Source organism: Colossoma macropomum, unplaced genomic scaffold (genome assembly GCF_904425465.1).
Source record: "Colossoma macropomum unplaced genomic scaffold, Colossoma_macropomum, whole genome shotgun sequence".
NCBI classification, from domain to species: domain Eukaryota; kingdom Metazoa; phylum Chordata; class Actinopteri; order Characiformes; family Serrasalmidae; genus Colossoma; species Colossoma macropomum.
Genome location: NW_023494796.1, coordinates 25,537,193 through 25,554,479, shown reverse-complemented (window position 1 = coordinate 25,554,479; position 17,287 = coordinate 25,537,193). Strand labels below are relative to the sequence as shown.

At 39.7% G+C, this 17,287-nt stretch overlaps 1 protein-coding gene across 1 annotated transcript in view; it reads left to right on the top strand.

The window, feature by feature from the left end:
• The window catches only part of LOC118816667 (gamma-crystallin M2-like), a 42,003-nt gene that overhangs the window by 2,790 nt on the left and 21,926 nt on the right, over window positions 1–17,287 (top strand). The window contains exon 2 of the mRNA XM_036583181.1: window positions 2,390–2,473. Within this exon, the coding sequence (XP_036439074.1) occupies window positions 2,453–2,473 (21 nt within the window). The 5' untranslated portion in view covers window positions 2,390–2,452. The remainder of the gene's footprint in view (window positions 1–2,389; window positions 2,474–17,287) is intronic.

Below are 17,287 nucleotides of genomic sequence, written 5' to 3'. Positions count from 1 at the left end.
TGTGACAGTCTACTAACTAATCAAGTAGGTTAGTTATGTCACAACCTGCCTAATTGAACACCCCCCCCGATTAGCTAGTAGCCTTCAGGAACTACTGCAGAGCCATTACAATACACTAATCAAGGGGGGGTTTCAATTAGGAGGGTTGTGACATAACTAACCTACTTGATTAGTTAGTAGACTGTCACATTAGTAACCTTCTAAACTGACTCAGCATAGACAGAGTCAGTGAGAAGAACTGAGAGGCCAGCCCCAAAGAGGGAATTGGTAACTCCAAAGACGCTGCCCTCACATCTGGCCATAATACTTCTTAAAAAGTCACAGCAAGCACAACATTAGATTGTTAAAGTTGCTAAAGAGCAAAAGACCATAAACACTAACAACATGGTTGGTGTTGTTATGAAGTAGAACACTAGTCCTGAAATACTTGTTGGATCATTTCACTGAATCTATACTGTTGTAGTAGCAACTAGTGATAGCACTATCTAACACTAGTTCTTGTTATAAAACTAATAATTATTATATTAATAATTTATGGTCATAAACACTAACTAGAACCTATTTAAATTAAATAGGTTCTATTAAATAGGTTCTAGTTAGTGTTTATGACCATAAATTATTAATATAATAATTATTAGTTTTATAACAAGAACTAGTGTTAGATAGTGCTATCACTAGTTGCTACTACAACAGTATAGATTCAGTGAAATGAACCAATAGGCCAGTCCTCAAACCATGATCAATTTGTGCTGTGATCCAACAAGTATTCTTCTACTTCATAGCAATGCCACAGTCCTTTATTTATATATTTTAGGACTAGTCTTCTACTTCATGGTAACTCCAAAGACCCCGCCCTCACATCAGGCCATGTTAGCATGATTGTATTGGTTTATCATGTGTTATAGTTGCAGTTAAAAACACTTCTCACACATATATGCAGCTATATATGGAGCTTTCATATCTTGCATAGTTCAGAGTTTAAGGCAGCATAAGGTGAAGAGAACCATGGCTTATTCTCCAGATCTCACACCTACCTGCTCAGGATTACAGGCTCTATGAAGGACGTTCCTCAACAACTCGTGAAGTTGGAAAATTGTTACAGCATCAAATTGAAACTGGGAAACCAGATAGAAACACCGATGTTTCCTGTTGCTTTAAAAATTGTTGTGGTTTCTGTACTGCACATCTCTCTACATCCTTTTGATGCTTGACTCCCAAGCAGTAGGAGAGACCACACCACAGCTTAGCTCAAGAGTATCATTTCAGGTAGCAGGACCACATATTGCCCCATACTTCTACTCTATGGTGACCAACCACAGAGCCGTTATAAACAGGGAGACTGGTCACTGAGAAACTCTGCCCTTCAGTAAAAAGAGCCAGTCAGCTCCCTGGTTATGCCAAGAGCATAGAAGGGTTGACAGTATTCATAGTATTTATCATGTTTTTTGTGCATTACAGAGCCAAACGTTACAAACTAACTAGAGGGTTTTTGTCACCTTGTTGCAAAGGGCCGCAGAGTGAACAGACTTTACTTTGAGGACTTTGTAAACCTCCATACAAGCTCCAACAGCAGCAACAGTTTCTAGAGAGATTTTATTTTCAGTTGTAGATAGGCTATAAAACAGTTTACGTAAGCGTCGTTATAAGTGCCACCGACACTTCATTTGAAGATTTTAGCCACCCTTGCAGTGTCACAGCAGTCATCATTTAGAAACAGTCAGTTACAGTCCTAAAGATGATGTTTAGAACATGAATTAAATATTTTCTAAATTCATCTGGTGGGCTTGATAAGAACCATCATCGGGCCAGTCCCAGCCCGAAAGCATATCCGATTTGATAGAGTTTCTTTGCTAAATTTAACATATTGGGGAAAAAAACACATAAAATGTAGCCTGTGTAAAAGTTATGGCACATTTTATTTTTTATATATAAAATATGTTAAACTCAAGCAAATAAATATAAACTGTGCCCTACAGTTTGCTGGAGAATGCCACATTTCAGTTTGTTCCCTGTAGAGGATGTGTTATGTTCACTAAGAAAAACAAAAAATTTGTTTTTGGCATTTAAGTAGGGGTGTTCAAACTTTTGCATATGACTATATACTGTACACAATGTACTATTTACTTTGTACACTGTTTAGCAGCTTTGTCTGCTGTGCTCATTTGGTGTCAGAGAATATGTATAACTCCTAAACTGAGGTAACACACTGTTAACTGACTGGATATTTTGTCGATGCATTTTCATGAGTGTAATACCTTGTAAACCATTGCAAATGGCACTGGAAAACTTCGTGTTGGCGTACAACCCGCACAAATGTCTTAATACTCATTGCTAGAGGAATATGCCAGAAGAAACTACTACTAACACTTTCTTTATCTTTGAACTAAAGAACACGAGAGCTTGACGAAGGAAGAGAATGTAGCTGACGAAGTAGAGGCTGCAAGAGACTGAAATGGATCAGCAACTAGTACAGGTGGGCTACTTTAAAAACTCTTGTTTTAGGAGTAACTGGTTGTTGTATATATAAAGTTTTCTACAGAACAGCAAAGGTGTAAATTGTGCATCACATTTCCCACGAACACTGGGCTTAACAAGGTTCATTCATTCATTCATTTATGAGAAGCATTTTTGTATAGCTTTCATCTGTTAATGTGCGCTGGTGCATTTTTTCTGAAGTGGGCACCATATTAACACTAGTATAAGCAAAACAAAAGCTTCATTCTGTGGTTGATATATCTAAGCAGGTGCCTTATTTGGACAGGTTCTCTCATTCATGGTACCCCTTGTGTACCAAAGACTGAAATCTGTGACATCAAACTTCATAAGAGCTTTAAAACAGTGAGAGAACTATTTCTAAAATATGCTGAAATTGTGCTTAGTCCAGCACAACCAAATGTGTGCTAATTTTAAAGAGCTCGAGTTTTTAATCTTTCTCTGATGTTGCATTTTGGAGTTTTGAACAGTTTTTCTGAGCAGCTGCTTTGGTTGTAGCTATTGCTGCTTGGAAGAAACATCTGTTAATCACCACATCATTGGTGGACAAATGCATACAGTAATCAGTTGTTGGTCAGGGCTTCATGGAATGCCCCATCAACCATGCATGGCCCACTAAACCCACTACTTTTTATACATGCTTCTGGTACACCACTGAAGTTGTGTCGTAGTTCAGAGGATCCAGTGACATTCAGTAGATAAATCTATTCAAAATATATCAGGTTTGTAACCTTTTTGTGCACCACAGGATGTGACAGCAGAGATTTTCGAGAAGCACATTTAGTTTTGGCATAGAGAAATTCAGCTTACACCCAGAGTCACTAACATGGGCAGTGTGCCGACTCCAGAATGACTCACAACTTCAGAGGTCTGTAGTGGCCAGTGGCAAAAAACAGTGAAAGCGAAATTAAATTTTTTACGCTGCTTCTATTTGCTGCACAGGCTCAGCATAAAAGGCTGGTCTAATTAAGGGTTTGCATGCACCTCTTTGTACGAACTGTACGTTTTGGGAAGATACATTTTCTAAATGGGATTTTCTGTAAAATGTGGCTCTCCTGTTCATTCTGTGTCAAATCTGTGGCTCTACAGATGTACTGTATGTTTCTCACCCCATATTTTTATATAGTTATATTATAGTCCCACATAGATTATCTGCAAATGCTTAAATTGTTAAAATAGCTGGTGAAACTCAGTTGTCTCAGGTTTAGAATTAGATTTAGGGTTGAAGTTATGGTAAAGATTAGGTTTACGTTCAGATTTAACATAATCTGTTACTTTCAGCTTAAGGTTCTGTAGCATTTACTAAATATTTTGTGGAATGAAGGTGAGTATCTACCCAAAACGACAGTTGTCACCACTAGGTGTCACTAAGACCTTGATTTCCAACCATAAAATCTGCTGTTTTCTGCAGTACATTCTGTCCTGAAGGGCTGTAGCCCTGCACCAGTGTTTTTTTCTGCTATAAAACACCTAAAATGAGTCATCATCCAACTACCAAGTCAGGTGAGCTGGCACAGAGATGACACTGATATGGCCAACCTTGACTTGTGTTATATAATGATGGTTGCTAAACTCCAGGTGTAACTTTTCACTAGAAGGCTGCTGGATGTAAAATCGACCACCCAGACTTGAAGCGGCTTCGGGCCGTGTCTTTGCTGACTTTGCTCTGTGAGAAATAGATGCCTAATCAGTCAAACTGAATATGACTGACGCGTCTTCAGACAAAGAGCCGCGAACCGGTGTGCAGCAAAAAAACTTCAAAGTATTGCGCCTAGTCAGTCAGACTACACTCGGAATATAAAATTAGACTTAGCAGCCTTCACCACACGGTTTCCATGGACACCACTACCGGATGGAATAACCTCAGCACAAAGGAATTTTCTCTGTATTACCATCTAAATATTAGCATCCGCGTTCCCCTGGATGTAGTGGACTTAAACCCTTTCATGAAAACATCGCACCATGGAGGACAAACAGAAAAGCAAAAAATTTTGTTTTACAATCTGAATTAATTTCTCAAATCTCGAAGAAGGTTTGAGTGCAGTGTCACATGACCTGGACTTGGGAAATGAAAGCTGTAAACAAACTGCAATTTGCAAACAAATTAAGATGAAATAACTCCAGCGCAGGATAGCTGCTTTCAAAACATCCCAAACAGTCTAAGGTACCCGAAAGTACTTTCGCCCACCACATTCCCCCAAGGTTAGAGGCATAATCATTAATGAGGAGAGAGTCGGGGAGTCGCAGAGAGAGAGAGTTGCAGAGAGAGAGAGAGGCCTGTTAAAATTCAGCCCTCGCATCCTCATTGCTCTCTTCAGTTCCTCCACTGAAGCACTTCATTTCTGTTGGAAACCAGTAGAAAACATGAAGTCTGTGACAATTTTTTTTTATGAGGAAGTTGCAAGAGTGCAAAATTTCTTCACACATCAGCAAAGCAGCATTGTGAAGGAAAAAGTAGGATTACATTAAAGAAACCCAAAACGTGCAGCAGGATATTACTACAGCTAATAGAATTTTCCTTTGAGATAAATAAACTGCTCTGTACAGTTTAGAGAAATCACTGAAGACACTTCTCCATAGAGCAGCAGTTCTCAACCCTAGACCTGAGTTACATTTACATTACAGGCTTAAAGTGGCACAAATCTGTTTTTTTTTGCGTAAATATGACACGAATCAGTGCAACCGTCTAAGCGTTGGCCCTATCATCAGGAGATCGCGAGTTCGATCCCTGGTGATGATACAGCCATCCGTTGCCAGGAGTCCTAGAGAGCACAACCGGCCTCACTCTCTCTCCCCCACCACTTCTCCCCCATCACTCAACGTGACGCTAGTCAGTGCAGGCGTCTGTTAGCTGACGTAACAGATCTGGCGGTTGGCGCTTTCCTCCGAGCACCATCAACTGTCCAGTGACGTTGCATGAGCAGCAGTTCGAAAAGATGCGGTGGCGCTTTGCAGGTCTTGGAGGAAGCCTGTGTTAGCCTTTGCCCTCCTAGCACTGGTGGTGTCGTGTGATTGGGGAGTCCTAACTAGCGTGTGGAATTGGAGACGACTGAATTGGGGAGAAACAAAAAATGACACAAATCGGATCTTTTTAACCCCACTATGGTCTGCAGATTCATTGTTCTTAAATCGAATAGCGAATAGGGATCATGATTTTAATATTTTTATTTTTAGTTTTGTGCGGCCCTAGCATTAGTTATATTATTATATTATATTATCTATTATTATATCTATCAGTGTGCCAAGCGTTCAACCTAAAACAGACTGATTTGCTGATTCCGTTAGTTTCCGTCTGTTGCGAGTGTCATTCTAGTTGGACGATTTAAGTGCTTAAAAACATACCATCCACAGCTTTAAGGCGCACAGAAGTAATTATATTTGTCTCAGAATCTGTTTACGCTGTCTGGTATTCTGTAGCAGTGCATTTTTCCCCACCCATTGTCTTGCATGTTAAAGCTGTGCTGCAGCCTTCCATGAACGTAATGGCTTTCTTCAAGAAAATGTAAAAAGATTTTTACATTGTGATTACATCAGATAGTTAAGCTTTAGCCGTTTGATCATTTTAATTGTTTTATAGGCTGTAGACACACAATTTATTAGATCTATAGCAAAAAGCTATCCAACCATAGCAAGAAAAAGGTTCGCTGCTAAAAAGAAGCAAAGGAGAAGTTTCTGCCCAGAAAGCATGTTAATTTTCTCCAGCTTGAGCAGAACGACAGGTGTTATGTGGTGCTACTGCATAAAACAGGCATGCTGAAACATGTTACTGGAGCTTTTGCCTTGGATATTGATAAAGAGGCTTTTTTGTGTATGACGTCCTTTTATGTATTGGACTTATGTATTGGGTTTACATATTTTGGTTCTAATATATCTACTTGATCTAATATGTCAGTGTGAACACTAAGCAAACTAGAGATGAAATGCAGTATTGTATCATTTTCTGCTTTGGTTCAGGCCAAGAGAACTGAACTACAGATTTTTAAAGCACCCTTAAAAACATGAATATTAACCATCAAGACAGAAAGATCAGATCTAAGGAAAAAACACTGAATTGAACAGAAGACTTGCACCCTCAAGGATTTTCTTGTTTCTCCTACTCTAACATAATGAACTTAAGAAGGGCCAAGTTGAATCAGGGCCTGTATTCACAAAGCCTCTCAGAGTAGGAGTGCTGATCTGGGATCAGTTTCCTCTCTTATTTACTATGACTTGGCTGATAGTAACATCACCTAGAATCAGCAGTGTTGATCTGAGAAGCTTCCTCATTACAGGCCCAGGTGTGATAGTGATTTCTTTGATTTTCAGGCACTGAGTGTAGACAAAATGTGCCTTGTACAAAATCAATCCAGGTTCTCTGGGTTTTCTTGAAGAATCAAATTTACACAGTATCCCCCCTTAACCAAGATGTCATCGATCAGCTGAGGCATGTTTGGTGTCTCATGTTTGCTTTTTTAGTTTTGCACCTGAGCTCTATATATCTATATCTAGATATCGTTATTTATTGTCGCTGTCAGAGCAAAACCTCATATAATGCTAATTTTACATGACAAGGGAAAACAGTCTTAACTTGTAATGGAAGTCAATGTAAAATGATTTTTCCAAGTAATTTTGGACCATTTTAGTCTATTCATCATGACATTTTAACTCAATTGCAAAGAATAACTTTAAGAAAATTAAAAAAAATGAAATGTGTGACAGCAACTATGTGGCACCTTTTCACTTGACTGACATATTTATGTTGAAATGTCATACATAAATCATCACATGGCTGTTACGTGATGATTTATGTATGATGTTTTAACATAAATACATATCAATCAAGTGACAGGGTTGCACATATGTGTGCCATGTATATCACCGTACATCTAATAATGCATGCTGCCCACATGTACAGGATTTTAGGCTTTGGCAGAGCAGAGATGTGTGAAAAAGTGAAGAATCCTTTTAGCCTCGTTTATCCTCATTTAGGCTGCCTTAACATTGTACTCAGTTATGATTTTTATTGTAGTCTGTCTGCCTTGGAGATTCACATTCTTGTGTGTAAGTGAGCCACATCGATCAACAGTGAGAACACACCTGACTGATGATTAATTTTTATGGCCAATTCTGATTTCCTCAAAGCCAAATTGGCCTCTTTTTTGGGACATATTTCATAGAAAGTGCTCAGCTGACATGGTTCTTCTAGCCTTTTCAATATCAGATGAGTCGTGGCATCTTTTCTTGTAGGGATGAGGTTTTTAACGCATAGAACCAGAGAGAATGCAGAAAACATGAACTACAAAAGAATTTTTTTTTTTAACAACGAGCACAGCAGATTGCTAACAGGTTAACAGGCTCCTCCTCTAGTTTATAGATATAGGCTTTCAGTTGAAATCATTCACTGTAAAACTGCAACATACAAAGTAGAGTACATTACGTGTGCATCTTCCATCTCCCATCCAAAATAAGAGGTTGATGGGCTAGCAGCCAGAAAACTGCGCACAGAGTTAATGTTTCAATATCGAATAATATCATGCTTATATGACAAACTAAAAAGCTCATAAACATACTGGAATATCCTGTGTTTTATACAGGCTGTGCTAGTAGGATGTGGAGAGTTGCATAGTTGAATACTGTTTGTTAATTTGTTAAAATGCTATCCCTAATTCCAAGTTCCTTTTGTCAGCCAAAGTATTAAGGGATTAAAAAAAAGAGAAAACTATGTATTTAGCTGGCTTACATTATGTACATCATAAAATCCAAACAAATAAATATACAATATAAATGCAGCACATGGTTTTGCAGCAGGTTGATCATTAAAACTCCAGGATATTTATAGGAATATGTTGCTACAGGCAAACGGCAGTCACACCAGATGCTAATGTGAGAATTCTCTTTCACGACCCTCTCCGTTTGGATAAAATCTTCTCAGTAAAATCTGTTGTGTTTATATTTTTGTTTAGTGTACATCAGCTGAAATAATTGACCTTTTTAGCAAAAATTTGGATGATTCCAATTGTGCTACATTGCAAAAAGGCACACATGCATATAATGTCCTGGAAATATGAGTGAAAAAACAAGCAAACTTACCAATAAAAAACACAAGAATGAGTGTTTTCATTATGGCGGCATGGCAACATACCTGATCCAGGAGCAGATATGAAAGTGTCTCGAATCTGATCTGAATTGACCAGGTTTTTCTGTTCACACTGTTCCAAAGAAGTCACTTTTAAGAAAAATATTAGATTTGTTCCACTTCAACCCAGCAATGTGCACATACAGAACGTATAGGCATAATTTAGCACTGTTTATGCCTATGGTAGATATTGTTATTGGATCGGATGATTGTCTGTCGGATCACCAGTAATGTTCCCTACTGAAGAAAAGGAGGAGTATACATTGTGTATGTTTTGTAGGCTGTTGAAGAGAATTATTTTATGTGCGCACGGAAGAGCGAAAGAAACGTGGAGAAAGAAACGTGCAATATAAATATCATCTATATCCCCTGCTGCCTTATGAAAAACTTTATACTTTAATATAGCTATCCATAAAGAGAGAGCTACACAGATATAATCTTCTATTCTCAGTATGGGATCCAATATCGCTGCATGTTGCCCCCGTGCGCCTGTGTATCAGAGAACTTTATCATTTATTGTGATTCACAGACACACATACACACAGCGAGCTCTTGCTGTTACACTGGGCTAATAAATGGAGGTGTTAAAGCGCTATTCATAGCCAGTCAGAGCGAATGATGATAGATGGCTATATTCAGCTCGCTAGCTTAGCTTATCCAAATGAGATCAGGCGAGTGCATTCATCCGCCTTAGCTACAGGTAATGAATCGACTCAGTAGCTGTCTACGTTCCACAGTAACATTATGGAGTGCTACCTTTCCATCGCTCTCCCTCCGGTTTCCTCTTCCACAATCACTCTTCACTTCTTACAAAGCCCCATTTAGCTGAGTGATAGTGAAACATGTTGCTATGGCTTTATAGTCTGGCGGTACTGTACACGCAGTGCAGGAGCATCCATGCCTACAGGGCTCTAAATAATCTCCAGTAAATAGATTTCTTCACGTTTACTTGAACACATTACTGGTCCTTCTGTGAAGTGAAAAAAACAGTGATTAAAAACAGTGCCTTTGTAATCCAGTATGTACATGTAGCATAAGAAAGTATATTGTATTTAAAAAGAAAAGCATAATTACAGGAATACTAGGCAGTATGGTCAAACATTTATATTGCGATATAATTAAAATTTCACAGTTCCAAACCTCCTCTGGCATGAACATCAGCACGAAAACATTGAGACGGTTGCTTCATGGTTTGGTGAATGCCAGGAGAACGTTACCTACCTGACTGCATTGTGCCAGCTGTAAAGATTAGTGGAGGAGGGATAATGCTGTGGGGTTGTTTTTCAGGGGTTGGCCTGGAACCCTTAGTTCTAGTGAAGGGAAACCTTAATGCTTCAGCATAACAAGACACTTTGGACAACTGCTTGCTTCCAACTTTGAGCATATTTTCCCCATTCTGATGGTTGATGTAAACATTACCTGAATTTAATGGCCCGTATCTGCATGAGTCAGAGTGTGTGTGTGTGTGTGTGTGTGTGTGTGTGTGTGTGTGTGTTTTAGCCACTTTAGCTTTGCAGAATTTCTTAAGTCATGTGTCTCACATGTGTGTCCCATATACTCACTCCACCAGCCGTCAGACACTGCTGGAATCTGCAAAATATTACACTTACTCACGCAGTATCAGTATGCTAATTTAACCAGTGCCTATGCACAAGCTTTTAAACATTTCTTCACCGCTGGCTATAAGTAAACACATTAAAGAGAGTCTGCATTATACAGTAAGTAGGGTGTCTGTATTATTGTCTTTATTTTTGGATTTTAATGTTTATTGTAGCTATCTAGCTTGCAAACTGCTATGTTAGCTCCATGGCTAAGCACAGCTGCACACAATTCACCTCACTGCCACCAGCCACAGCAATTATTTGCACTTTTTTTGCTACAACTCAATCTGAAGCTTTTTGCTATGGTGTTATTAATTAAACAGTTATCTAATACAATTCTACTTACAGTTGTTTCCACTGTTTTTGGTTTGCAAGTTAACTAGCTAGCTAAGTGCACCAAAATAGAGGGATTTTTTTCTTCCAATCCAACCTCATTAAATTTCACAGGGTGACACAAACTGTAAATGTGTATCGTTATTGTGGATTTAGGTTTAGATAAAGTTAATTAGGCAGAGTTAATTCAAGTGAAACATAAGCTTAAATAAAGTTGCACTTAAGCCTAGTCAAACTATTGGTTAAGTGATCCAGTCATTATTAAAATTTGGCAACCAGCACTGTGTACATTCTTAATTCTAGCAGGTGCTTAAAGGTCAGAAAAACAGCTACTACCTCTTCACAGTAAACTCTCGTTATTTCATTAGTCATCTAAAAAGAATATGATACAATTTCCATGAGGGTTCATCAAATGAATTAAGCGAAAGAAATATTTCAGCATTTCTGTTCTGGCGTTCCAACCCCAACATCATGTTCCTTAAGTGTTAGAACAAAATTTTAAAAAGTTGAAAAGTTAGAAATAAAAAGTAGTTTTATATATATATATATATATATATATATATCCAAAGACACTTTAAAGTTTGGAGGAGAGACATAAATAAGCAGCTAGTTCATGTAGCAAATTCATGCAATTGTTACTGTTCCCCAAACCAGTTTGGAGGCCAGATTTCCATATAATTAAACTGTGTAGGGCTACAGTTTACAAGTTATTTAAAGGGGAATTTCAGTGATTTTTTAAAGAAACTTGCCAAGTCAGATTTAGTCACAGTGCTGGTGATATAATCCAGATGTCTGAAGCTTTTAAAAGCTGTGTCACAGAAAGCTATCATATATAATTGTTACTGACAACCTGCCTGACCCCTGAGACATTGTTTTGTGGAAGTTTTGAGAAGGTTTTTTCCATATTTACCACTATTTTACCATCAACATTCCATATAAAAATTGTACATTTACACATGGTGACTCCTGGTTCCCATCACCACCACTTTAAAGAAATCTGAATTCTTTCTCTGCAATGAACCACTTCAGATGAGACCCCCCCCCCTGAATCACTGTACGAGACCATTGAATTCAACAGTAATTTTGAAAGATCCACCTAAGGGGCATCACCTAATGCTTAGATAAAGTACTTATAAGCTCCTCCAAGGACATTCCCTTCTGGGTCTTAGGCCTTGCTGTTGAGCTGATGTCATTGTGCCGCTCTCTCCATGGGAGCCCTACAATCAGGTGTAGGTGTGGAGACGGTATGGGAGCCGTTATGCATGTACCAAGCCCAGACTATCTGCAGGATTCACATTCGGCTCAATGCCCTGGGGGTCTCATTACAGCCCTGCCGAGATGAACCATGTGCTCGGTCTTGACATTGTGATGCTTCAGTTTAGGGAGAGCGGAGGGTGGGGAGGCTGATTGATGAGGCTGCTGGCAAATGAAGTGTTGTTTGATGTTGATTTGCTGATTAATTCAGAAAAAGGAGAAGAAATGAAGGAGCTGTAAGGAGCAATGGTGCCTGTCTTTCACTTGTTTTCAAATTTGAGTGTGTGTGTCTCTCTCTCTCTGCACCAGTTTTTCCACCCAGTGCTCACCAGAGAACTCTTTCGACCCAAACACACACACACACAAATACATATAGACTTACAGAGGACGGGACCTTGTTTCCATGGCAACTGTGCTGAAAAAAGGAAAATGAGTGCACTGACGTAGTCTTGTATGTTTGTGTGCAAGAATACATCTGGGATAGCTTTCTGCATTCTCTCTCTCTCTCGCTCTAGCCCTTCTCTCGCTCTCTCTTTCAAATGTTTACCTTTTCCCCTGTCCCTTAAGATCCCACCTCTGCACCTCCATCACTTCACTCCTTTTCTTTCTCCATCCTTCTCATCCCCCCTGCCTCTCTCTCTCTCTCTTTCTCCCACTCTCTCTCCGCTCTCTCTCTCTCTCTCTCCCTCCTTTGAGTTGTCTCCATCTCCTTGAAGCCAAGACTGACAGCCTTCTCTCAGAGTGTCCCCTGAATGACTATTTACAATACTCAGCATCGAGGACTGCTGCTCTCTTTCAGGTCCTTTACTGCAGATCGCAGCACTCTATCAGTCCTGACAAGCTGACAAACAGAGAGAGGGAGCGAGCTAGAGAGAGAGAGAGAGAGAAAGAAAGAGAGAGAGAGAGAGAGAGAGAGAGAAAGGGTAAGAGGGGGAAGGGAGAGTGAGGAAGACTAGAGAGGACTAGAAGAAGAGAGAAAAAGACAGAATGAGAGATAGTGAAAGGGGAGAGAAAGAGAGAAAGCGAAAGAGGGGAGAGAGAGTGAAAGGGGAGAGAAAGAGAGAAAGCGAAAGAGGGGAGAGAGAGTGAAAGGGGAGAGAAAGATAGAGAGAGAGCATGAAAGGAGAGAGAGAGCATGAAGGGGGAGAGAGAGAGGGAGAGAAATGAAGAGATGAAAAGAGGGAGAGAAAAAAGTGAGGCAGAGGAAGAATGAGACAAATGCAAAATGAGAGAGAGAGAATCAGAGAATGAGAGACAGTGGGAGAGAGTATAGGAGAGAAAGAGAATAAAAGAGAATGACAGTGAGAGGGAACAGAAAGAAAAAGAAAGAATGAGCGAGTGAGAGAAAGAATGGCAGTGAGAGAGAGATGGGGAAAGAGAGGGAGAGAGAATGAGAGGAAAAAGAATGAGGGAGAGAAGAAATGAGAGTGGGACGTAGAGAATGAGTGAAACAGAGAGAAAGAATGACAGTGAGAGAAAGTGAAGGAGAGAGAATGAGAAAGTGAAAGAGAGAGTTAGAGGGAGTATAAAAAGAAAAAAGACAGTAGAGATAGAGGAAGAGAGTGGGAGAACAACAGAATGATAGAAAAAATGAGAGTGAGAGAAAGGGGGAGAAGGAGCTTGAGAGACAGATAAACAGAATGAGAGAGAGACAGACTGAGAGAAAGGGAAAGCAAGCAGAAGAGAGTAGAGAGAGAGAATGAAATGAGAGAGCGAGAGAAGAAGACTAAGAGAAAGGTACTGTAGGTAGACAGTGAGCGCTCATATTTGACTTGTAAATGAGGGATGTTTGTGTTTTGCCCACTAGGATGTGTTGTTACATCCATCAAACATGACGTCTCCCACGGCGACTTGCACAGAACACTGGAAGGCTGAAGCAGGGCCAGAAGCTGATTGGCTGATTCTGGACCAGACCGAGCAGTCAGGCTTTGATATGGTGATGGACCCTGTGAATTAAAGCACTGATCTGAGAGCAGCCTCGACAGACCGTGGCTCTTCTGAGTTGGGAGCCAGAATAAAAGGGCGGGTGGGAGTGAGAAGTGGATGCTTTTTCTGATTTCCTTTGGCGAGAAAGCAGCGCGAGAGAAGGGATGATTGTTTCTAAAATTGGTGGACTGGTTGACTTACTGATAATTGGTGTGACAGCATTCACACAAGCACACTACAGTCTTCACAAACAACACAGGCGCACACGTGTACACATATTGCCTCTGTTGCAGTAAAACCTGAAAATCTCTGAAATAGTAACTCAGTAGGAGAAGGCAAAAAAGCTCTTAAAGTCAATTCAGATTTCTCAATAATGCTGCATAATTTAAAGGTGTAAACAAAGTAATTCATAGTTGATGTGAAATTCTCTAGAGAACTGTTCACAGTGATGGAGAACGGAACTACACATCTGAAGCGTGTAATGGTTCGAAAAGCTCCCTCACAGAAAACTGCTAATTTGAAGCTGCAAGATTTTGAACTAAAAAGATTTTGAGTCTCACTTCATTTGGATTGTCCACTATAGTCCCCCATTATCTACAGATGCTGAAATTGTTAATAAACAATCTGTTGAAGCTGATTCTACACAGTGGTGGGGTTAGTGTTAGGATTTGGACCAGGGTTAGGGCTAGGACCAGGGTAAGGGTTGGGTTTAGGTTTTAGGTTGAGGTTAGGGTTAAGTTTAGGATGAGAGCCAGGTCTAGAGTTGAAGAACATTATGGCCAATGTATTAGATATTTAGTTGAATGTAACTTGACAGTAAATTTAGTATCTACAAAGCATCTAAAGTGGACTACCCAAATAAAGTGTTACTGCTTTTCAACGAAAACTTACCAAAATCCATTATTGTTGAAAAGATACAGGTCCCTATTTTTTGTAGATTAACCATTATTTTACCATTACTTACATTACATGTAAATGTGTAGGTTCACTTGTTTTTTTTAATAAATAAGATGGTCATATTTGTGTTGTAGATATTGTGACCGCTGGTTCCTATCGCTACCACTGTAAAGGACATCTCTACAATGAACCCTTTTGCATCAAACCATTTTCAAAGATTGAATATTGTAAAAATTTTGACTAATCTGTGAAATTACCCTTTAATTTTACTCCACTTTCTATTGATTCATTTATCATCATATGTTCACGTAATATAAAGGGTAGTTGAAGTTTCCAAATGGTGTTAAAAAAAAAAAACGAAACACAAAAAAGGTTCTCTTATAGAGGCAGTTATGCTTACTAACAGAGACAAGGCTGAGTACACGTCTGAGTTCTGGAATTGAAGAGTGGTTGAATTTTCTCTTAAGATGTTTGAACCATTTGAGCCTCAGTGATGCACTCAGTGCCCTCAAAACAATAGCCTGGTGCTGGAGGGAAAAGCGAGAAAAACAACAACAAAAAATGACACATTTCAGAGATTAGAGCGAGGGAATTACTGGAGAGGAGAGACGAAAGACGAGTGGAGTGGGCCTGTAATAGTAGCATGTGCCTGCCGACGAAAATGAGATGAAAACGAGGAGAAGTGAGGGAGCGGGTGCTTGTCGTTGGCCTTGGCAGCTGACCACAGGACCACAGGGAGGGGAAGGCACACTGTGAAAGAAGAGGTGATGAAATGGAGGAGTAACAAAGTGAGAGAGGATATCCAAACAAGTGTGTCTGCAGTGTTCTGTGGCCGTCACTGGCGCTCATGTGGAGGGGATTTTAGGGGCTGGAGAGCGACATGTGAAAAATTAGCAAGCTTGACATGATCCTCTATGACAACCGCTTTATGTTTGCTGTCACTCTCACTGTGTTCAAAATGGCCCCTTAATCCCTATTCCCCACTCCGGAAAATGAAGAGTACTATATAGAACGCTACTGTAGAGAACAAAAATTCCCTCCTATTCCCCACTCCGGAAAATGAAGAGTACTATATAGAACGCTACTGTAGAGAACAAAAATTCCCTCCTATTCCCCACTCCGGAAAATGAAGAGTACTATATAGAGCGCTACTGTAGAGAACTAAAATTCCCCTCTAATCACTATTCTCCAAACTGGAAAATGAAGAGTGCTATATAGATCATAGGGAAAGGAAACGGCCCTCTAATCCAGTGGTTCTCAAACAGGTCCTCAGGGCCTTCTTAGAAAGTCCACATTTTTGCTTCTATCTAACTCATAATGCAAAGGGAAAATTGTGGGGCCATGAGGACTGAATAAAAAAAAACACTTCCCTAATCATCATTCCCAGTAGTGGAAAATCAGGAGAATGTAGGTTTTCGCTTTTTATGCCACTTTCTTGTCCTTTCATCTGGTGTTACGTTGCGTTCAACTAATGCTTGTATCGTAAAAGTCTTGACCTCTGACAAGGAAGAACTGAAGAAAACACCCTTTCACCAAGGTGTTCTCAACTCCAGGTTCAGCATTAGATAACGTATCAACATGGCTGCTCACACGGTCAACAGTAATAAAGTACCATTCTCTACTGTACATTCTGTGATCTGGAAACGAGATTACAGTAGTGTTTGCTGTAGATCAATTAACAGACACAGTAGTTGGTTAAATCTAAACCATTGACCACATATATTACTGTTTTGAGAAGGTAAATATTTCATGGATGTTAGTTATCACACAAATCACCTGTTGCTAACAATACTTGCTTTCATGGAGGCGTCCATGTTTTTTCCCACTTTGCAGTAGTGAATGCAAAGAGGTCGGCAATGACATAATTCAAAACTGACTACCCACTTCTGAGTTAAGTGAAACACATTATACAAACCCAAAAACAGTTTTATAGAATACTAAAAAAACAAGAAAAAGGGTTCCAGATTTAGCAGCATAACAGATAGGAAACCGGTCACTGGCATGGAACGGCACAATACGGCTACAGGAGTGTTTGGCTCTACAATTTAATAGAGGCTTATTATAGGGATATTATAGGAGAAATGGACCCCTATTGATGATTTTCTACACTGTAAAATCTGCAGTGCCAGATAGAACACTACTATGAAGAGCAGACTTCCCACATAGTGTAATATATAGTGAATGTGGCCTAGTTTTGAACAAAGCCTCTACCTTTGTTCCTCAGGCTCTGTTTTTCTTCTTCTTAGTTTCCACATTGCTGAATTCTTTCGGGATCTAGTATGTCTGATTCATGTGTGATCCAAATTTCACAACTTCCACAAACTTTCCCCTCTCACCTTAATTCACCTTACCTTCCAGCAGCATATTAGTTACACAGCGGGATTAAAACAGAGATGCCAGACACATTACGAGTTGGCGCTTTTTCATTTGCGATGTAGTCAGGTGGGTTCTCCCTCGAGAGAATCGGTGTGGAGATCATTAATAACCATGAGCCCGAGACGCAGTGCTGGGATTTGAAATTCAATTAAAGCTTGTGTGTAATTTAGTGAAGAGAAAGACGGTGTTGACGCGCGTCGATGCACATTCCAATCTCCCCCGTGTAAGCAGTTTGTCGCACCGCACGGTGATGACATCACGCCACAGTCTTGATACCTTGTGTTCTGATTGG